At 45.5% G+C, this 23,509-nt stretch overlaps 1 protein-coding gene across 1 annotated transcript in view; it reads left to right on the top strand.

Moving 5' to 3' along the window:
- The first annotated feature begins 448 nt into the window (after positions 1-448).
- Positions 449-23,509, top strand: part of MAP7D2 (MAP7 domain containing 2) — a 95,082-nt gene continuing 72,021 nt past the window's right edge. The window contains exon 1 of the mRNA XM_090265413.1: positions 449-691. Coding sequence (XP_090121539.1) covers positions 565-691 — 127 coding nt within the window. The 5' untranslated portion in view covers positions 449-564. The remainder of the gene's footprint in view (positions 692-23,509) is intronic.

Raw genomic sequence — 23,509 nt, 5'->3', positions numbered from 1 at the left:
ACCTAGTGCCAGCCACCTGGGCGTCTGGAGAATTGGAACCTAACAGTGCTTTTTGGGAGGGTCCACCTCGTCCGCATACGTTACCACTGGTCCAAGGGGCGCCTGCCTGAGGCCTTAGCCAGGAACTGTTGCCAGAGTTGCAGCGTTGAGTATGTGTGTGGGGGCGCCTCGTGTGTGCGAACGTATGCGAGCTGTTTGAGGATGAGTGTGCACGGTGTGTGAGAACATGCGTGCTGGGTGAGCACGTGGTGTGTGTTAGCTTTGTTCACACGCGGTGAGAAACTGCGTGCTATGTGTATGATGCTTTGAGTGTGTGCACTGTATGGGGAGGTGTGTTTACACTGATGTGTGCACGTCGTGTTTGCAGGCGCGCTGATTGAAGACCGGTGTGCACATCGCACGTGCACGCGGTGCGCGCGCGCGGCGTGAGAACCGGTGCGCGCATCAACCGTGCACGCCGTCTGCGCATGCTGTGTGAGGACGCGGGCGAGTGCGGGAGCGTGCGGCTCTGTTATAGTGCGGCGCACGGCTCCAGCAGTGGACCTGTGCGGCCAGCGCGTACGGATGGAGCACGGAGGCGGCTGCGGGGCAGGAGCTGGAACGCCGGGGACTGCGCGGGGCTCCCCACTCCCCGGGAAGGTGGCCGAATCAAGTGCAGTGCGGACCTCGCCGCCCAACCATCGGTTTTCAGGTAGGGCCCCCGGTCTGGCGGGCGCCGGAGCTTTAGGCTCCCAGGGCAGGGCGTACCCGCTGCGGACCGCGCAGGGCAACGGCAGGGACGCGGCGCTGAGGTAGAAATTGACCAATGCCCTTCCTCCTGCCTGGGTTTGGCTGGGCACTGGACTGAGGGCCGCGCCTCTCGCTGTGCGGGTGAGAGTCCCCTCTCTGCTGGCGTCAGTGGGTGAGCTTGGAGATGGCTTAGGGTGGGTAGCAAGCATGTTTGACTTGGGGTACCCTCCATGAGCGGCCAGTGTGAGGGACACTGAGGCAGACCGAGCGGACTGCCGTGGTCGACCGGGCCTGTGCGCCCGCCCACTCTGCGTCGGGGGATACGCGCGAGAGGCGGCTGCATCTTCCTGCGAGGGTGGCCCAGATGCGTGCCCTGCGGCGTCCCCGGGGGGCAGAACCCGTGGGTCACCCACTGACTGGCAGGGGCTGATGGAGCACCGCCTGGGCGGCAGGGCGCGAGCCCCTGTCCGGGTTCCCCTGACCCCGGCGTGCGCTCCCCAGGGGTCTAGCGGGGCTGTGGGCCATTCATCTGCCCGCTGCTAGGACCTATGGAGGGTTGGTCCCGGGCTGGCTGCCCATTAATGAAAGGATCAGGGGAAGATTTGAGGACATTTGGTAGAATTTTAGATAAGCAAATCTCCAATCTTTCAGTGTTCTGTAAAGTGGTTGCAGGTAGTGTGTGTGTGTGTGGTGGGGTGCAACGTGGAAACTGATTTCTTTTTGTTTTTCTTCGCAAACCCTTTTTTTTTAACGTTAATGTGAGCTATTTTTAAAACACTTTACTGCAGTATGACATGCGTACCACCAAAGTTCACAGATCATTTTTTAAAAATATTTTATTTCTAGAGAGAAGGTAAGGGAGGGAGAAAGGGAAGGAGAGAAACATCACTGTGTGGTTGCCTCTCGTGCGCCCCCAACCGGGGAGCCAGCCCACAACCCAAGCACATGCCCTGACTGGGAATCGAACTGGCGACCCCTCGGTTCGCAGGCCGGCGCTCAGTCAACTGAGCCACACCAGCTAGGGCAAAGCTTGCAGATCTTAAGTATACGATTCAAAGAACTATCGCATAGTGCAAATCTGAGTATTTTATATAAGGTATACCAAGGAAGGGAAACAAATCAAGAGAAAGGTTTTCTTTTTAAACAACCCTGTTTTTTTTTTTTTTAAAGTTATTTATTGATTTGAGAGAGAGAGAGAGACATTGAAACATCAATTTGTTGTTTCACTTATTTATGCATTCACTGATTGCTTCTTGTATGTTCCCTGACCGGAGATCCAACCACAACCTTGGTGTATCAGGACGATGCCCTAACCAACTGAGTTACCTGGTTAGGGCCTAAGGGAAATGCTCTTTAATCACTTAAAACATGTTTTGAATTGGGGGTAGGTGTGTATGATTGAGCCTTCATTTGCGTCATTCATAGAAGGAGGAGGTGGCTTAACTATTTCCCAGTTTGTGTTTTTCATCATGCGTATATTTAAGGCAGAATTTAACAAACATCACAGGATAGTGATATAAATACGTACTTCTGTTTTCATCCTTTTTGCTTCTGTTTTCATCCTCTGCTACATCTGCTAGGGAAGAACCCGGGACACACTGGGTGGAGGGCATAAAAAATAACATCACTCCTACCTTCTAAATTCTTCTAGCTGGGCTAATTAGTCAAATTAACAGAGACAGATTAACAGGAGAAAATGTACAAAGTTTATTATGGATCTACATACCAGGGTGTCATAAGGTATGAAACCCCAGTTGAGGCTTATATGCCATTCTGGACAAGGGGGAAAGGTGGTGGTGGGGGATTGGGATTTCAAAGAAGTGGGTAATTCATAGGTAAGCGAGCAAGCATATGGTAAAGAAATTCTTGCTGGGCTACCCAGAAACAATGGGACACAGAGGGAAACACTGCTAGATTTCTTCCTGTCCATCACATGTACTAATTCATATGTGCTAAGGTAATTATGCTGATTCCTTCCCTAAAGCAGGTTTTTCTATCTGAACTCCTTTAGGCAGGAAGGGGGAGGGTCAAAGGTTCTTTCTGAGGCTTTTGTTTATTAATAACAGTTTACATTGGTATCCCAAAAGGCACATTTTGGATTTGCCTCACCATCTATCTACTCACCCATCAGAGCCAGCTGTGGGGGACAGGGACCTAGTAGAATCAAGCATTGGAAAGGGGAGGTTGTTGAAGTTCACATTTTTATTTGGTTGGGAGTTTAAATAATAGGTGATTTCAGTGTTTTAGAGGCAGGGAGGGGCTGTATGGCTTGGCCTGCAATTTATCTATGGGATTTTAATTTATTTGAAGGAACCTAATAAGGGGGCAGTCTTACCAAGTTCTAGTTGGAAACTATTGTAGAATCATTTAATGCACTCTACTGTTATTAAGATAAGCTTAAAGCCATTTTCCTTCCTTTGAAATTGGAAATATGGGAAGACACGTGAAGGTTTAAAATACTAAGTAAATTTCTGTGTGTATTGGTGTCTGGTAGTACTGTGGTTTGTTCTTTCGAGGGTTCATGAGGTCACGTACTTAGAAAAATAATGTCATCCTCAGGAAAGTACTGATTATTAAGGTATTTTTATAATCTACCCCAGAATCTGATCATTCTTTGGTCACCCAAGGCTCTGTCATTCCTAATGAGATTCAACCCTGCATTTCCTGAGGGTCAACCTTTGTTCCTAAGTTTGTACTAAGTGCTGTGATGGCCAGAGAAGACAGAAAGACCTGTGATGTGTAGGCTCTCTGTAGATTTCATGTGGGCACATTGGGGATGGATATTGTCAGAGCAGCCTTGTTCTGAGAAATCACCCGGAGACCACTGTGGGATTAGGCAATGGGTTTACTGAGTGAAATGGGGGGGGGGGGGGGAGGCAGCTCCTGCACCAACTCAAAGGCCCGTAGGAGTCCTACCTGCATGTCTGCAGGCACCTTTTTTATACTTGTCAACCACACATTTTGGTGAGGGTAAGTTTGCTTATCAACATATTCAGTAGGTCATTTACGTCTGATTGCTCGCCACCGCCCCCCACCAGGTTAGTTAACATATCGGGCTAGGTTCATTACCATTTCCCCTGGGAATGGTTTCAGTCCATCAACACATCTTTGGGGAACTGCTAAGCCCATTACCATATCTTTGGGAACGGCTAAGTCCAGGGCCAGGTTGACGAGCTGATACCAAAGTCCAGGTGTGCATTCTAGCTGCCTCCCTGTTCTGACAGATAGGAGGTGGCGAGTGGTTTTTCTGGGAGCTGTTGTACAATGCGGCAAAGGACTACCTCTGGTTGTTTCCTTTAGCAACAGGTTATTCTGATGTGGAAATCCGGTGCATGTTCCCATTACCCACCAGTGATATTTGCTTTCCTTTTAATTATTTCTCCCCTGGCCCCATGGAAATTACCACATGCACTGTTCTTTTTAGTGCTTGTGTTAAATGCACAGTGTAACGAAGGAGGAGCAAGTGTTTGTTGCTTGGATCTGCTTAAATACTTTTAGCCAGCAGGTAGAATCATCAGATCTTGGCTGTCAGACTGCCTCAGTCTCACTTAGGTCCTGTGCTTCCCTCAGCCTGAATTGTCCCCTGTCGCCTTTTCCCTTCTGGGATTCACTTCCCGTGGGCTCCTCACAGCCCACATTAAGGCACGTCGTTTTGTCTCTGCCTTTGGCTCCTCCTGTGAAACCCTCTTCGTATTCTGCCTGTGTCACATTAACCTCCCAGTTCCTCTCTGCAGATGTTCATTGGGTGCCCACTGGAAGCAGGGCCCTGTGTGGTGGCTACTGCTGTCGCTAGAACTGAGTAGATTGAGATCCAGACTGCCTGGGTGTGATGTCACCTGTCCCCTTCCTGCTGCCTCACCTCAGGGAAGTTATTTGACAACTCTGAGCTTCAGTTTTTTCACCTTTAAAATGAGCTGAAGAACAACACAGGGAGATAGCACTGCTTTGAGGATGAAGGAAGTAATGTTCATAAATCAATGCCTGACACAAAGTTCGTGTTTGAGCTGGTTAGCTGTTGTCTCTATTAGATCACTGGCTTGAGCACAGAGACTGGGTCCAGGTTATATGTGCCTCCCTCGGTGCCACCTGGGGCAGAGGGAGGCTGGATGGTTATCCAAGCCCTCCTCAGAGTCTTTGCACATAGTAGGTGTGTAACTGACATTTGACAATTCCATTCTGCTGGCAGCAGCTACACAAGGTTGAGTGCTCAACAAATACTCACGAGGTGGATTAGGGAAGTGTGTTGATGGAGGAGACTGAAATCATGAAATTACAGAGCATGTTTCCTGAGGCCTGTTGAGCTTTCCAGGGCATTCTGTGAGTCAATGTTATTTACTGAGTTGCCCCTTGTTCCCTAGTAAGGAGGGATCGCTTTGAGGTAAGACGAGGCTCCTTGCTGTCCTTTGACCTGTATATCTTCCATCCCTTACCCTGGATCAAGAGAATGTAGGGGTGCAAGCTGGAAGTTCAGGAGCACCCCCCAGGCCCAGGGTAGGGTGGGGCTGAGTAGGGAAGTCAGAGTTCTTCATCCTTTCTCAAAGTTGCATTTAAAAACATTCTTGAGCCCTGGCTTGTGTGGTTCAGTAGATGGAGGGCAGGCCTGAGAACCAAAGGGTCGCCAGTTTGATTCCCAGTCAGGGCACATGCCTGGGTTGCAGGCCAGGTCCCCAGGTGAGGTGTGCGAGAGGCAACCACACATTGGTTTTTCTTTCCCTGTTTTTTTCCTTCCCTTCCCCTCTCTCTAAAAATACATAAATAAAATCTTAAAAAAAGAAAAAAACATTGTTGAACACTTGAATCCTAAAACTGCTTGGACCTAGGAACAGCAAGTTGAGTTTGTACATGTGGATTAACATCTCCAGTCCCTTTGGCAGCAGGAAGGACCCCCAGGTCAGTAGGCAAAGGCACTGAGTTATGTTTGGTTTGGGACTTCTGGCTTTTTTTAGTGATGGCACCTAGGCCTTGGACTTGGCAGGACTTTCAGGGCAAACTGCTGAAAGCCTGACAGACGATCAGTGGTTTCTCTTCTGATAGATATCCCAACCCTGGTGAGACGACTGTCAAAGTCTGTCATTTCTATTTCTAACGTTTCTTCCTCTCCAAGATTAAAGATGCTTTCCTCTCATTCCCCCATCTTCTACCGTGGTGTGTCTTTTGAGAGAGCATCTCATCTTTTACGATAGTTATACTGATTGACTAATAAAACAAGAAGGATTGGGTTACAGAACAGGTTGATTTGGGAAGGTGAGAGATGGGGATTTTGAGGGCTTGCTGGTACATGGTCTGGTGGGCCTTGTTGGGAGGTCGTGAAACGCTATAACTTGTACTGTGCTCAGCATAGTAAGCGCTCACAGGGCAGATGGTATGATGTTGCTGACGATAGTGCCTGGTGTGGTGGGGCTGTGTGTGTGCTGAATTGGCTCTGGCAGCAGTCCAAGTATTTGAAAACTTTGCATGGCTCTGCCCTGCAGCCTCTTGAGAACAAATTACACCAGAAGAAGGGCGAGGCAATGGTTGATGGCAGCTGACCTTGGGGCACTGTGGCCCACGAGCTCACTGCTCACCTCATAGAAGGGGACCATCTTTGAATGTGGAGTGTGCAGGCTTAGCATCTGAGGCTGTGGGGTGGGCGAGGCCTCCAGGTCCCCTCCTCCTGAATGTAGGCCACATTTGCTTTTCTGTCAGGGAGCATTGCTTTCCTTTTGCCTAGGAAGTTCTATTTTTAAAAGCCTTGCGATTTGCAGAGTTCAGGTTGTGATTTAAGCAAAAGGAAAACAGGTCTGAGTGAGTTGTACACACACACAGTGTTTGAGGGAACAGCTGGCAGTGGTCATGCCAAATGACTGTGACCTCTCGGAATGGCAGGGTCCATCCCTAGGGTCCATAGGTCCTGGCCCTTCCTCTCAATGCCAAATAGCCTTGCATTTCATAGCGCCCCCCCCCCAAATTATTCTACAGAATGCTTCTTGATCCTTTGTCATCTCACCCGTTCATTTTTACCCTCCCTTCCCGCTTTCTATAATAATAGCTTTATGAAGACAGCATCCCCCACACTGCACATTTTAGCCATTGAAAGAGCACAGTCCATGGAATGACTAAAAATGAAAATTCAATTTAAAGAAAAATACTAAAACGTATAGGCTGGTACTGTCTACTACAAAAGCATGCTAGTCACATATGTAATCCTACATTTTCTAACAGCTGCATTAAAAAGGTAAAGCAAACTGGTGAAATTAATATAATAATATAATTTATTTAGCCCAGTGTAGCCAAAATATTATTTCAACATGTAATTCATATGAAGAATTATTAATGAGATATCTTACCTTCTATTTGGAACAAGTCATCCAAAATCAGTGTGTATTTTACACTTCCAGCCACATTTCAAGTGTTCGGTAGCCAGCTGTGGCTAGCGGCTAGGATATTGGACAGCACCGATCTAGAATATTTCCATCCTGGCAGAAAGTTCTTTTGGTCCAGAATGAGCCCCATGGTCACATATGGCACAGTGGTATTGAAGTGGTCAGTCCCTGTGCCGTCAGGTGTGGGGTGAAGCACTGTGGTAATCAGTCCTCTTTGGGTTTCTGCGGTGCTTAGTGGAGATGGAAAGATGCTTCCACAGAATGGTCTCTCCTACCTACTGTAAGGCAAAGTGGCTGAACCCCTAGGCCCTTGGGGGAGAAGGTGCTTTTGTTTTCCCCAGAGTGGGCGAATGGCAACGTTCTCACACAGATCATTGTCTTGGGGATCTGACAGGCTGTGGAAAGGGGGTGGACTTGACTTGGTGGTCTTTGTTGAGCTGGTACCCAGGGAAAGCATGGTATGTGACTGATGGAAGGCAGGAGGAGAGGGTTAGGTAGTAGCTGGCCCAGGGTCTCCAGGTTCCATGTTGGATCCATTAAGAATCCCATCTGCTGGGTGGGGTCTACCAAGCTGGGTTAAGATTGGCTCTCTTTTCAGGGCTGGTGTTGTGCCTTCCTGGCACCTGTTCAGAGAAACCAGTCACTGATTGTAACCAACTAGTTCAGGATGGCTGACTGGACAGATGCCCTAACTCTGGGAATATATCCAAAGAAACCCAGAACACAATTTAAAAGGATGTATGCACCCCTATGTTCATTGCAGTGCTATTTGCATTCGCCAGATTTGGAAACAGCCCAGGTACCCATCACTAGATGAGTGGATTAAAAAGCTGTGGTATATTTACACAATGGAATACTACTTGGCCATCAAAAAAGAAGGAAATCTTACCTTTTACTACAGGATGAATGGACCTAGAGAACATTATGCTAAGGGAAATAAGCCAGTCAGAGAAAGACAAGTACCCTATGTTCTCACTTTTATGTGGAATCGAATGAACAAAATAAAATAACAAAATAGAAACACTCATACACAGAACAGACTGAAAGCTGTCAGAGGGGAGAGGGCTGGAGGACTGGGTGGAATAGGTGAAGGGATTAAGAAGTACAGATTGGTGGTTACAGAATAGCTACAGAGATGCTGATTGCAGTATGGAGAATATAGTCAATACTGTCAAGATAATGGGATGTGAGGGCAGTTGGGAGCTTGGGGCAGTGGAGGGGACCACTCTGTAGGGTGTGTGGTTTTCTGGCCACTTTGCTGTATATCCAAAACTGGTGTGGAATAGTATTGAATGTAAACTTAGGTTGAAAAAAAATAAAAGAAGAATTAAGTGTTGGTTTAGCAAGTCAACCAGTGAGGAGCCCCAATTGCTATGGTGGATATATTAGATAATTTCCTTCTTGGCTCCATTTTTTAATCCTTACTATTGTTTTTCTCCTCACTCACTTTTCCTATTTATTTCTGCTACATTTTGTGTATGCAGAAGGAGGGTCTAAATGAATACCAGAAATGCAGAGCAGGAAAGGCTCCTGCAGCTCGAGTCTTTCACCAGGCACTTAAAGCCTTTCATTAAGCAGGGCTCCATGTCCCTGTTTCAAAACAACTTTAATGTGTGCCCTTCACTTGAAATAACCATCTGAATAGTGAACTGGGCAAAACAGGATTCTCCTGCTGGGCTTATTTTTCTCTCTCACACACACACACCCTGCCATTCCTGTATGTTCTCTTTCCTTAGCACGTAGGTGAGAGAGACTCGGGGTCCCTCGGAGTGGATGAAGAAACTACTCAGACACTCACTATCTGAGGAAGGAAGGGAGGGGGTTTTCTCTGAGGAAAGTCGCCCCCGTTCCTTTATTAGCCAGGGTTTTTATCTGCTTGCTACATGTGGAAATGCATAAGAAAAACATGCAGCCCCTCAGCAAATGGTTGGGAGTCATAACAAAGGGAAATGCAGATCAATACAGGGTTGAGGCCCCAGATATTTTACACAAGTTCAAAACATTTCCTCTTACTCAATCGTTCTATTTTCCACATCCTACTGACAAGAATTTGGGGCTGTTTAGAGAAAAACAGAGCAGGTTCCTTTTTCCTTAAAAATCGCTTTGGATTTCTATTCTATCTTTAAAATTTCCTGGAGGGTGGGATTCAGAGCAGGCCTGGGAGACAACCTGCCTGCCAAGGGCCGGCGGGGGGTGGGGGGTGGGGTGGTGGTGGCAGGTGGCTCCGCACAGCGGTCAGAGTCTCTTAAACCAAACCTGTCTGCTTCCCACATCTTCCCATGCCTGTCTGTCCCCGACAAGTAGCCATGCATTTTTGACAATTCTCCAGTCCTTGTGCATGGCGGTAGTGTCCTCTCTTAGCAGGTTTTCCTCTTCTCTCCCTCATTAATTGTGTGTCCCGTTCTCTTGAGCACCAGTCAGGGGTGACAATTGGTGGTGAAATATTGTGACAGCCTTCAGTGGAAGCTTTCCTTGCTCTTGGGTAACTTTCCCCCCAGTGGAGTTGTGTGTTCTGAACACAATTTAATGGTGATCATTCTTATTAGCTCGGTAACCAACATTATGTAAGCAGTTTTAGTTACATCTTCAGAATGAGTAAAAGCCCTCTTGAAAAAATTACTGATAGTAATTGCAGTTTCCTTACTGCAAAACAGGTTCCTGCTCTCCTTGTTTCCCTCCTCAGCCACCCTGACTTCCACTTGACTTGATTTTGTTTTCATCAGTCACAAATTATTTATAAAGAATAACTGCTTCTTATTAATGGTCCATTAATTTTCACATATCCCTAATCTTCTGGGCTGAGGTTAACTCTTTTGATAGCACAGCAGTCAAGAGAGCAACGTGGACTGTTTCACTCTATTCAGCTTCCGTTTCTCTTCATCGTCTTTTACTTTCTCTCAGTTTTGACTGAGGGACTCGAGAAGACTCAGTGCCTTTCTATTAAGGAGTGTTGAATGTCCTTTGTAGTACACAATTTTACCTTTATTCATTAAACATTGAAAGAATTCTTGCTCCTTTGGCATGTAAAGATGATTTCAGAGTGAATGCCTCTTATGATCAGGCCAATTCAGTAAGGAGATACCACACCGAAGGTACATCCCTGTCCGTAGAACTTTCTGTGAGGATAGAGATGTTCTGTGTCTGGTCCAGATGGTAGCCAGCAGCCATATGTGGCTATTGAGCACTGAAGAACTGCTTTTTTTCATTGTATCTGATTTTAAATAATTTAAATTTAAATAGCTGCATGTAGTAGTGGCTCCTGAATTAGAATGTACAGTTAACTAGATGTTGACTTATCTTGCCAAATTAGGAACAAAAAATGAGGAGTGAGTTTCAGGCCTCAAACAAGTCACTTCAAATCCAACTATTCTTGATTTCTCCTCTGCAAGCTCTGGTACTGGCGCTTGTCATTCAGCCATGCTCAAATGTGCACAGGCCACCAAGAACAGAACCGGCAGTTAGCTCCTGTGGCTCATACCAGGTCTGTAAGGCTGTGATGGGACCCAGTAGTCGAGACTTATGTTTGGCTCCTCGTAGTCCTGGGTTGCTCCTGGTCAGCTAACCCCTTTCTGTCCCTTCCTTCATTTTGGTTATACAACTTGGTTGAAAGAGAAACCAGACTGACTTACAAGGCATAACCAAATGATTAAATGGAACCATTAACTGTACAGGATTTGGGTGGGCTGTGGGGAGAACTTTTCCAGTGAGAGGTTGGCAGGGTCTGAGACCACCGGCCTAGGCTAGAGAACCTTGTGGTGGGAGGTGAGGTTGGCGAGAGCATTTGGGGGCATTGGGCGCCACAGCTGAATGAGTCATGTTCCCTCTTTTCTAGGATGTGCTCACTAAAGTAGATAAACCTCGGCTCTCCCGTTCTAGCTTGTTCCTCACAAACTGTGACCTCGGGTGTTGGCTTATGAGAACCGGTTGCTTGTCTATACGTGAGATGGTACACTAGGAAATCTGGCTGGTGCTTTCCAACTCTGAGATGCCGCAATCCTCCACTGCCAGCCCAGAGGGCAGAGGGAGGTGGTAGTCGTCTTCCCCCTTTGTGTTAGTGGAATCACCAGCCACTTACACTTAGGCTTGGAGGCAACAGAGTTAACAGCCCCGCCCCACTCCTCTCCCATTATATCCAACACAGGGAACTTTGCCTCCTTCATTCTCATGACCTCATCCCTATCACCTGGGTCAGACCCTGTCATCTAGGGCCTGATCATTATCACAAGAACCTTAGGGGTCTTTGTCCCTCTGTTCAGGTGTCACCCTCTCTGTCATATATCCATCATGTCATTCTCTGATGCCTGCCTAGCTTGAGTACAGTCTAAACTGCTGGTGGGGATTCCCAGGCATGTAGGGATGGGCTTCCTCTTACCCCTCTAGCTGTCTCTGGCCAGTGACCACCCCCAGCTTGTAGTGTCCAGCACACTGTGCACACACTTGCACCTTACTGCCCACACGCATGCTCTTTCCTCTGCCCAGAGTTTCCTTCCTCTCTGAGTCTGCCATGTTCGTCCTTCTGTACTTCGCTCCACACCTCACCTCTTCCCTAAAGCCTTCCCCAACCATGCACACTTTTGGTGGGTTTTCCTTTTCTCTTCCATTTCCATTACAGTGTTGATAATACTAATTCAGGTAAATCAAACCATGTGCCAAAAAACTTGGGGTTGGCATTTGGAAACTAAAGTTCATAGATTTTTAAGGATACAGTCTAATGAATGTCTACATATGCACCCTTGTAACAAACACCCGGATCAAAAAAAGGAAACATTTTTAGCACCCAGAAGACTCCCTTATGCCTCCCTCCTAGCATACTCCCCAAAGGTGACCATTGTTTTCACCTTTTTTCACTATGGATTAGTTTTGCTTCTTTTTGAACTTTATTAAAATAGTAGTACGTACATTGTTATTTTTGGCAAAATATACATGACATGAAATTTACCATTTTAGCCATTTTGAAAAATATTTTATTTTTATTTATTTTCAGAGATAAGGGAAGGGAGGGAGAAAGAGAGGGAGAGAAACATCAATCAGGTTGCCTTTCACACACCCCCAACTGGAGACCTGGCCCGCAACCCAGGTATGTGGCCTGACGGGGAACCAAACCGGTGACCCTTCAATTTGCAGACCGGCGCTCAGTCCACTGAGCCACACCATCCAGGCTCATTTTAGCCATTTTTTAGGAGTTCAGTTCAGTGGCATTGTAACAGAACCCATGGGCTGCTCCGATTGAAACAGAACCCATGGGATGTTCAGTTATTAGAGGCCCGATTGCCCCCCACCAGAAGCATAACTCTCAATACCAGAGTTTGGTGAGAAGAAAAAGAATTGTTTATTTAATAGTTATATAGATTCAGATTATTTGTGGATTTCTGCCGTTAAATCTTATGTTCCTTAAAACACCCAGAAACACATAGTTCTGCCTCCCCCTACCAAACCAGGCTAGTTTTAGAAAAGTCAGAGATACAGTTTTCCTACTTCCCAGACACAGTTCCAGCTCCCAATCGTTCGATCCTGACTGGGGAGGTTTTGTCTGTGTTGTGGTGCCTTCCAGCTCTTAATGCAGAACCATGTGGAGTTCCCAGCCTCCTTGTAAACTGTGTGGAGTTCTCCCTTTCCTTTCAAAGCTGCATGGTGCTCTCCTAGCCAAAATGTCTGCCGCCTATTTTTAAATCCCTGACTGCGTCCTGTGGCGCAGTGGGCATGGTAACCAGTTCTGACCATTCACAGCACCTTGCACAGGCTCTGTGTGCTCTTTGTGTACCATTCCATGGTCCAAAACCCCTCCCATCTTCTTGGGGCCTTTGTAAGTATCAAAGCCAATTGTGTAACAGACACACTAGCCACTAGCCACAGGCAGGTGAAGGCATCTTAAAAGCTGTTTCCTTTCCCTATCTCCCAACCCACAGGCTCTGGGGACTTTTGGACACCCCCATTCTGTAACAGCATTAAGTACATTTACATTATTGTGCAATCATCACCACGATCTATCTCCAGAACTTTTTAAAAATCAAATATATACTTTTTTGTGTCTGGTTTTTTTCACTCAACATTCTGTCTGCAAGGCTTACGCATGTTGTTGCAGATGTCAAGCCTTCATTTTTATTTCTGAGTACTATTACATTGTGTGAATATACTACTTTTTTTTTTTTACTCCATTCTCTTGCTCATGAACAGTTGAGTTATTTTCCGTTTTTAATTCTTTTGACTAAAACTGCTCTGAACATGTTTGTACACATTTCTTGGTGCCCGTACAGATGCCCTTCTGTTGTGGAGATGCCTAGGAGTGGTATTGCTGAGTATTATGGTAGGCATATGTTCAGCTTAACAGATAGTGCCACCAAACCATTTTCCAGACAGTTGGCAGTAACTCCCTATTGCTGTTTTAGGAAATTACCACAACCGTACTGGTTTATAGCAACATGAAAATATTATCTTATCATTCTGGTAGTCAGAAGTCCTAAAATCAGGGTGTCCCCACAACCCTTCTGGAGGCTCTCAGAGAGAATCGGTTTCCTTGCCCTCTCTGGCTTCTACAGGCTGCCTGCACTCCTTGGCTCATAATCCCATCCCTCTGCCTTCAAGGCCAGCAGTGTAGTGTCTTCCAATCTCTCTCCAACTTTTGCTTTCATTGTCACATCTCCTCTCTCGCTAACTCTCCTGCTTCCCTTGTGATTACTTGGGGACCACCTGGAAAACCCTGGGTAATCTCCACATTTCAAGAGCCTTAACTTAATCCCATTTGCAAATACCTTTTTGTCACATAAGGTAACATTCACAGGTTGCAGGGAGTGGAATGTGGGCATCTTTGGAGGGTTATTATTTTCCCTACCACATGGCCATACCATTTTGCATTAGACTTCCAGTTCTTCCATATCTTTGTCAACCTTTTTAATCTTAGCCATTCTGGTGGGGATGTAGGAGCACAGCCGCAGCCACCACCCCCAGGCAATGTGTCCTCCTTTGCTCCAATACAGCTTTATTACAACTTCTCTATATTATATTTATAAGTATTTGTTCACATGTCTCTGTCCTGGCTAAACTGTACACTTCTTCGTGAGGCAGGTCATAAACATGTTCCTTGGATGGTAAGAAGTGCCTGAGGCCAATTTTCCACAGATAAGCGAGCAGAGCTAAAGATAGAAGCAAAAGCCCATATATGGCAGCCCCATCTGTGCTCCAGGGAGGGTTTCTCCCAAATAAAAACAGGAAATATGTTCATAGCAGCACTATTTTCAATAGCCAAGTGCTGAAAACAGCCTAAGTGCCCATCAGTGGATGAGTGGATCAAAAAACTGTGGTACATTTACACAATGGAATACTATGCAGCACAAAAAAGAAGGAACTCCTGCCATTTGCAACAACATGGATGGAACTAGAGAGAATTATGCTTAGTGAAATAAGCCAGGCAAAGAAAGCAAAATACCATATGATATCACCTAATACAGGAAACTAAGGAACAACACAAACAAATGAACCAAATAGAACCAGAGGCATCTAAACAAGGAACAGACTGACAGTGACCAGGAGTGGGGAGGGGGAAAGAAGGGATAGGGTCTAGTCAAGGAACTAATGTAAATGACCCATGGACATGGACAACGGGGTGGGGATTGACTGGGAGACGGGGAGGTGGGCGGGCAGGGGAGAGGAATGGGGAAAATGGGACAACTGTAATAGATAAACAGTAAAAAATAAATTTAAAATAATTAAAAAAAAAAAACAGCACCAGAGCAAAGAACCTGGTTTCTAGCTTCTGCATGCTGTTGTCTTTCCCAAAGTAGTGTCACAGAGCGAAAGGGGGTTCTTTCACGTGGCACCTTGCTGTAAAACCCAACAACTAGTGTTGAGGAAAACAGGTCTTTATTTACAATACTCCAACCTGGGGAGGGCAGTGAGCACTTCAGCTCAGGGCCCTGTTCTCCCACAGGACCCAGCACTTCCCTTGCTCCCCAAAACGCCAGAAGCCAAAAACATGCCCAGAAGTTCCCCATCCCTTACCTGTCAGCTGTCTCTTTCAGGATCTGGGGTACGAGGTCATCAGCCTCCATATAACAGTCCAGGAAAACGTGTGCCATGTTGCACTGGATCACGCATGGTTCTCCCTTTGACCTTTCCAAGCCGCATGGTATTCTCCCTTCCAAAACTGCATGGAGAACCTAGCAAAAATGTCTGTTCCCTATATTTAAACCCCTGACTGCGTCCTCTGATGCAGTGGGTGCGGTAACCAGTTCTGACCATTCACAGAACCCTGTACAGGCTCTGTGTGCTTTCTGCACCATTCTATGGTCCCAAACCCCTCCCATCTTCTTGGGGCCTTTGTAAGTATCAAAGCCAATTGTGTAACAGACACACTAGCCACTAGCCACAGGCAGGTGAAGGCATCTTAAAAGCTGTTTCCTTTCCCCATCCCCCAACCCGCAGGCTCTGGGGATTTTTTGGACACCCCCACTCTGTAACAGTAGTTCATCTATAAGTGAGTAATGCCCTAGAAGGGGCTGTGGGCCCCAACTCCTGAGGGCGTTGGCTGCAATGACTTCACCGTGTATGTAAGTGAGGAGGGAGATGCAATTCCATCAGCAGGCTTCTGGGGAGTGTGATCTTGGATCCTTTTCCTGGACTCTGCTCTAGCAGAAGGAAAGACTGGAAGGTAGGTAGGCCTTCTAGATATGCAGGAATGTCGTGTGTGTAGACTTAAACCTGCCTTGGAAACTTGAGGCCAGAATTTCTGAGGAAGGTGAAGCCGGAGTAGAAACGAATTTCTACTGCCCCTGCATGCAGGGTGCTGGGTGCACAGGTGTTGGCATCAGGGAGATAAACCTGGAAGTGGGGGTGAGTATTAGACAAAAGGCAGACAGGATCGAGGCTTCATTTGGGAACATCCTAATGTTACTAACCACGTTCTGTGTTCTAGTTTGTTCCCCAGGGTACTTTGCTGGGTACACACCTGGCTTCGGGAGGGCTGGCAGGTTTCAGGGCCTCAGTCTGGTCTGTCCAGCATGCCTACGTGTTGGCAGCACTCTTGCAGGTTGACTTTGACCCTCTGGAGTGTGTTGGGGGGGTTGGTGTTGCCCTCGATGTGGCAGAGGACTTCTTTGGGCCTCACAGAAAAATCTCTGTGGTCAACCAAGACCAAAATCATAAAGGAATTGGTCTTTTGAGAAAAATATCATCTCAGGGTAGGAGTTACTGTGACAGGCCTATGTTGGAGTGATTGATCCCTTTTTAAAGACATATTGACTCTGTCACAGCTTCAGTGATTTGAATAAGTACACATGTGATTCACAGGCTGATCTGAAAACAACCCAGCTGTGCCAGAGTGGAGGAATATCTGGGCCTTCAGTGGTTTGGCCAGTACACACACCAGGAGGGTTGGGACAGGCTGAACAGGGCCATGGTCCTGTGTTTATGGAGTCCCAGTGACTTCCCGGACATTTTTTTTTTTTTTTTTTTTTGCCTGTTGTATTCAAATTGTGGAGAATGTTAAATGGCAGCATTCCTGCTGAGAACTGTTCCTCCAAGACCCGGACCCAGCTTCCTCTTCACTCCCCAGCATGTTGGATCGTGGAGACTGAGGGCCTGGCCTTTTGGAGTTACCTCTGTGGACTCCATGTCAGGAGAGCTCGAGAGAGAATGTGGGGTGAGCTGCCACCCAGTTCCACATTCTCTGAGGCCGGAGGGGCACCCCTCACCTGCTGGGTCAAAGAGTCCTTTGTGTTCATACAAACACCTCTCCTCTGCAGGCCTCTCCTCTTGCTCATGCCCTCTGCAGACAGGCAGGACAAGCATCCTTTTCACAAAACCTCCTAGTCCACATAAAGAGACCTGGGACCCTCTGTGGGGCTCAATTCCCTTAACGGTCCCAAAGTGACTTTCTGTGTGGCGTTTACTCCTGTAACACTGGTGTTTCCCATCTCTAACCGTTTGTACAAATTGCAATGGAATATTATCCAGCCTTAAAAAAGAAGGAAATTCTACAATATGTGATGACATGGATGGACCTTGAGGACATTATGAAATAAGCCAGTCATAGAAAGACAAATACTGCATAGTTCTATTTATATGAAGTCTCTGTAATAGTCAAATTCATAGAATTAAAGAGTGGAACGGGGCCTGGGGCAGGGGGAAATAGGGAGTTACTAGCCAATGGGCATAAGGTTTCAGTTAAGCAAGATGAGAAGTTCTAGAGAACTGCTACACAGCATTGTACCTGGAGTCAACACGACTGTACCTACTGTGCACTGAAAAGTTTGTTAAGGGGTAGAGTTCACCTTAAGTGTTCTTAACACAATAAAATAAAATTTTAAAAATTTTTAAAAATTTTAATGCTTAAAGACTTTAATCTGATCAGATACTGGCTTGACCACTGGCTAGTGGTGGGTTAGTTTCTTTGTCTAGTCTAGCCTCAGTTTCTTTACTTATAAAATGATAATAACAGAAACTCCTGAGGGGGGGGGGTTGACAGGAGTATTATATGAAGTAATGTGGGGAAAACGCCTAGCAGCATCTTGCCCATAGGTAGTGCGCCAGTGAAGTAGCATGATCATTTATGCATCTAGTACAAGGCCCTAGACCCATGTATGTGGACACCAAGAAAAACGTATTTTTGTGATTAGTATACATTTACATCAATATATTTGCATGGATATATTTGTATACTCATTTTGCCTTCCAAGGAGCTAGTGACCTAGTGAAAATAGGCTTTCTCTAACTTAGTGTAATCTAAGTGTAACACTGAAAAGTACCATACAGGGAAATAGAAAATTGGACCATGAGGACATAGAGGAGCAAACAGTTCATTCTTGCTGGAGCACTGGGAACAGTCTTTGTGTGTGCATGAGTCCCATAGTCATTCACCCTTAGTTGCCCCATGGTTAGCGGGACAGGACTACCAGAGATACTCAGATACTCAGGAAAGAGTCAGTGGAGGCCCATCATTGGGCCTGCTCTCCAGTTTCTGCACAGGAATGGTGCTTTTTCTCCCTCTCAGCGCTTAATTTACATATTGAAATTTTTAAAGCACACGGTCATGCTCTGTTCAGGAGCCTGCACAGCCAGGGGCATTCCTTTTCCTTTTCCTTTAAGGATGTCACAGTCTTGTCCTGGGCCCAGCTTCTCGTTGTCCTAGGTGACCTTTCTTTTCCCACTTTGTGCACTTAGCATTTTTCCACGGAGAGCACAGGGGAATAGAGGGACACTCTCATTTTTTGCCCTCTATCCCTCTTTGATACTGCTACGTGCTTCACCCCACAAAAACAGCCCAGAGCTTAAGGGAAGATCATCCGACTTTCTGGAACTGTGGAAACTGCATGTGGCTTTTGACAATATAAGAGCGTTGCATGGCATGCTATAAGTTTTTAAGTTTAGGATTTTAGACTCTTCTGGCCAGTATGGCAGCCAATTGCCACATGTGGCTTTTAAATTAACTAAAATTAAATAAAATTTAAAATTCAGCATCTCGGTTGCACTAGCCACATTTTAAGTACTCAGTAGCCCCATGTGGCTAGTGGTTATTGTATTGCAGAGCAGAGATACAGAATATCTCCATCATTGCAGAAAGTTCCATGGGACAGTGATGATCTAGAGCAGTGGTTCTCAACCTTCCTAATGCCGCGATCCTTTAATATAGTTCCTCATGTTGTGGTGACCCCTAACCATAACTAAAGCATAGTGATGAATCACAAAAACAATATGTAATTATATATGTGCTTTCCGATGGTCTTAGGTGACCCCTGTGAAAGGGGTCGTTCGACCCCCAAAGGGGTCAAGAACCACAGGTTGAGAACCGCTGATCTAGAGGGTTGTCTTAAGCTACCTAATCAGCCAAAAGTTTAATAATGTGATTAAAATGTTTTGACCTCAGACTTGTAATACCAAAAGGGCGCACACTTCCAGAAGTCTTTTTTTATACTGCCTTATTACCCTGACACAGATATCAAGTGTGGATTCTTAGATGCGAGGGCCCTGATTTTTTTTATTTACCTTGTATTGTGGTGAAATATATATAATATAAACGTTATCATTTTAGCTGTTTTTAAATGTATAATTCAGTGGCATTAAATGCATTCACAATGTTGTATAGCCATCACCACTCTCTATTTCCAGAACTTTTCATCATCCCAAACAGAAGCTCTGTGGCAATTAAATAGTAACTCCACATTACCCTCTCCCCCTAGTCTCTGGTAACCAATATTCTATTTTCTGTCTCTATGCATTTGTCTGTTCTAGGTACCTCATATTAGTGGAATGATACAATATTTATCCTTTTGTGACTAGCTTATTTCACTTAGTATAGTGTGCCCAAGTTTCATCTGTGTGTCAGAATTTTTCATTCCTTTGTGAGGCTGAATAAGATCTCATTATATGTGTATAGCACATTTTGCTTATCTACTCACTTGTTGATGGACACCTGGGTTGGCTGTTGTGAACAGTGCTGGTATGTACATGGGTGTACAATTATCTGTTTGAGTTCCTGCTTTCAGTTTTGGGGGGTATATAACCAGAAGTGGAATTGCTGGGTGAGATGGTAATTCTATTTTTGGCCCTGATTTTTTAAAAGCAGTTCAAAAATATTATTGAGTTATAATTCATGTAACATAAATTTCAGCTTTGTAAGAAAGTGTGTAGTACAGTGGTTTTTAATATATTCACAAGCTTGTGCAATCATCCCCTGTAGTCACGGATCTTTATAGCCTCTTAGGAACCAAAAGGGTTGGGAGGGAGTCTTTGAAGGTGGCTTGGGTGTAAGAAAGGGAACTTTCAGGATTATATGACACTCTTTAAAAAGAAGGATATTTGTACCAAATCCTTGAAGTGCCATGTACTCGTTAGCAAGAATACTCTGCCTACAACAAAGCCTTCAGACCAAAAGTCAGAAAGGCTCCCCTGCTACCTGACATATTTTCAGCTACTTATGAGGCCTTGTTTTAGGGAACAGGATGTTGAATAACCTCACAAATGGGTCAGAGTCCTCGGGAATGCCCTGGAAGCCTGGTTTTGTAGGATCAGACAGGCCTTTATGGGGCTTCTTTCTGCTTTATTTCATCTCTCATGTGGGCTTTGTCAGATGTCCTTCCCTGGCCTAGTACGGGTTCTATTTCCTCTCTGGTTCTGATCCCAAATTCTGCAACTACTTGCGTTTCCAAACAAAACAGATCGTTTATAATAAAAGCCTTAAATATTTTATTTTTAGACTTCAGATTGCTCTGCTTTGAAGCAAATAAAACTCACCCCCTTTTGTGATTCTATGCCATTCATATGTACCAGGCTGCTCTGATTGTCACTTGCTCTCGCCATGTAGTTGAGGTTTTATTATGTTATGCTTTGGGGATGGTTTTATTGTGGTCTTCTGATACTCAACCAGCTTTCTTTCTTTCTTTCTTTTTTTCGTACCATACATACAGTTCATCCATTCATAGTGTGCAATTCAATTTTTTTTTTGTTTTAGCATTTCAGGGTTGTGCAATATAAAGTCAATTCTAGAACATTTTCATTACCCCAAAAAGAAACCCCTACCTGTTAGCTGTCACTCCTCATTTCCTCCCACCCCTAGCCCTAGGCACCTAGCCACTAACTTACTTTGTCTCTACAGATTTCGGTCCAGCTTTCTTGCATACCTGTTTCACAGTGATTTCCCCCCTAAATTATAGTATAAGCCATCCATCCTTCTTTCCCTCCCTGTTCCATTCTTGTCATTCGCACCTTGTTTCTTTCCTTTCCTTTTCTTTTTTTACTTTTCTAATATTAGGAGATCAGCTGTAAATCCTCCTTAAGTAACTGTCAAAGTGGATGAATTGGTGGATGGGTAACAGTTTCAGTATTCATCCAAAAAAAGTAGGGATGGACAGAGATAGCCACCCTCGAGCCCTGGAACACCATTCTGAGCCACCTGCTTGCATTCTGTCACTGCAGCTGGCTTTCTTTCACTGTCTGGGCAGCAGGGACCTGGAGAGTGAGGCCAGTGAGAGCCATGAGGCCGGAAGCTGCCATGGGATTGATTGAATGATCTCGTATGAGTGCTGCAGCGGAAATCAAATGCACGATTTCTAGACTCATAAATTCACTAGCTTGCTCCTTCTCTAACAAAAAGTAGTATTTAGTAGTCACTAATGGTGGGGCAGTTTCAAAATCTGCAAATATCGTTCGTTATGTAGCATACCCACCCATCACTGTTACTGGCAGTGAGAAAATAGTGGTGTACTTGGGCCTAAGTATTTATTCATTCAGTATAGCTTTTGCTTACTTGTTTTTAAAAAAACAAAACAAACAAACAAACAAAAAACAGCTGTCCTGGGTGTGAATACTGGTTCTTTTCTTTTTATTATATAGGTGACCTTGAGCAAGTCACTTCACCTTTCTGGAAGCCTTCTCTGCTGTGCAGAAGCAGGGGACAGTAATATATCCAACTGCACAAGGTTGTGAGCTTTAAGTAAGATAATGTGTGCAAAACACTTAATATAGCCTCTGTTAGAGAGTAAGCTCTCATTAATGTTAGCTGGCATAAGAGGCTGGATTTTACTATGTTCCTGATGTATACAAGGCACTCACGTTATTTTCTGCCAGGAACAAACCAAAGCGTCATGAATGCAACAACAGCCCTGTTAAATGTTACAGGCATGCCTGGAGCTAGGCTCTTAACACTGGGCCAGTAGAGGCTGGGTGGCAGCCATGTTTTATTCCATAATTTTCATGAAACACTGTTGATTATAAACATCAGCACAGGAAAGATTTGGCCAAGCTTAAGTTCTTTCTGGGAATCATAGATATTGTAATTTCTTGTGGGCAAATTAAAACATTTTGTCATTTATTGTTGGCAACTGGTTGCTTTAATGAAGGCAAACCATCATGCTCAAAACAAATAACCTTACAAAAAAGGGTAGTCAGGGTCCTGCTATAAATCTACTAATTGTTTTTAGTGTCAAAAAGACTTCAGCAGGGTCATTCCCAGGCATGCTAGTATATATCTCCTGTTCTGTTCCATCTCCATATTGCTGCAGACGGGCGAGTACCAGCGGGCCCTTCCTATGGAGTTTCCTGAGTCACGTGAGAGAGAAGCAGAGCGTCCTCTTAGAACAAGATCTGTCCTGCCTCTCCTTGTGTTCTGGAGTATACATTAGTTGAAATAGAATAAGCTCCTGTGGGGTGTGGGGCTTTGTGGCTTTGTTTATTTCTTGAAATAGAAAATGGTGAGCATCCTGATGATAGAAGGCTTTTATCAGATTCAGCCTGGAAGTACCACTTTCAACCATGTCTCCAGATGATTCCTGAGCAGGAGTCTGGTGTAGACTCAGCCTTCAGACCCCCAGGACAGGGCCTGTGACCGAGCGTCAGAGCGCCTCACAGAGGCGCCTTCAGATACAGCCTGAGCCCCTTAACTCAGTATTGTCTTGGGAAAAAAATCTTTCAGAACCCGTTTCCTGTCAGAATGGGATCAATAACACCTACTTCTTTGCGTTGTATTAAGGATTAGAAAAAATATGTCTAAAGCATGCAGCACACTGCCTTTTTTTGGGTCAGAGCTGTTAAGTAAATTGAAAAAGACTGGTGGGTTTGCTTTGTGGCACCTCCAAATGAGCACAAAGACCAGACCCGTCTATTTCTTTTGGTAAAGATAAACATCCCATGGTTGTTTCACCCAGGAGAGCAAAACGTGTGTGCCACATACGTTGATACTCCCCTATCCTATCCAATCCACCCCATGCCAGACCCAAGTCATCACCTAGAAGTGGCTTCAATATTGGTCAAGGTTGGCAGGTGAGACACAGCCTGGTTTGTCACCCCTGGAGTGTGTGGGATGGGGGAGGTTGCTGACCTGCACCCCAGCTCCTCCACGGCAGTGTCTTTTGAATATCCTGTCTAGACACGAGCCTGGCTGAATCTCAACCCTGGAACACCCTTGGCTCTGCTTTTATAGCAGGAAGTCTCATCTCCTTATCATACTGGTTGGTTCTCATTTCCTAACAGCTTCTAATTCAGTGGCATTTCCTCTAGTGTGAACATCCCCAGAAGGTATTTGTATTAACAGCCTTGACAGCACTGAAGGACAGGTGCTTAAAAGTTCTTGGTCCATTCTGCAGCATTCGTTGAGTGCCTGACCCGTGCCAACCTGCGGTGTGGGAAAGAGCCAACACAGTCCCTGGCTTTCCAGAGCTCAGTCTGGTAAAGGTAAAAAGTGGACAAGCCCTTTGTTTTATTAAGTTCTGTCCTCCACCCTGTGGCAAAGGCAGAACTAACCTCATTTTACAAGGAGAAAGGAGGCCGAGAGAGCTAAGTCTGTAAAACAGCTAGTATATGGAGGCAGACTGGTTTTTAGCAGCATGCTGGTGGGAGCTTTGTTGGGGGCACCCTCTTACTGGCTGGCAGTGGGGCGTCCACACAAGAGCATGAGTGGGGCAGGCTGTTGACTGCCTACCCAACAGCCATTC

The sequence above is a fragment of the Furipterus horrens genome, unplaced genomic scaffold (genome assembly GCF_987537825.1).
Source record: "Furipterus horrens unplaced genomic scaffold, mFurHor1.1.pri manual_scaffold_17, whole genome shotgun sequence".
NCBI classification, from domain to species: Eukaryota; Metazoa; Chordata; class Mammalia; order Chiroptera; family Furipteridae; genus Furipterus; species Furipterus horrens.
The sequence above is the reverse complement of the archived record's forward strand: the minus strand, read 5'-3'. Positions and strand labels throughout refer to the sequence as shown.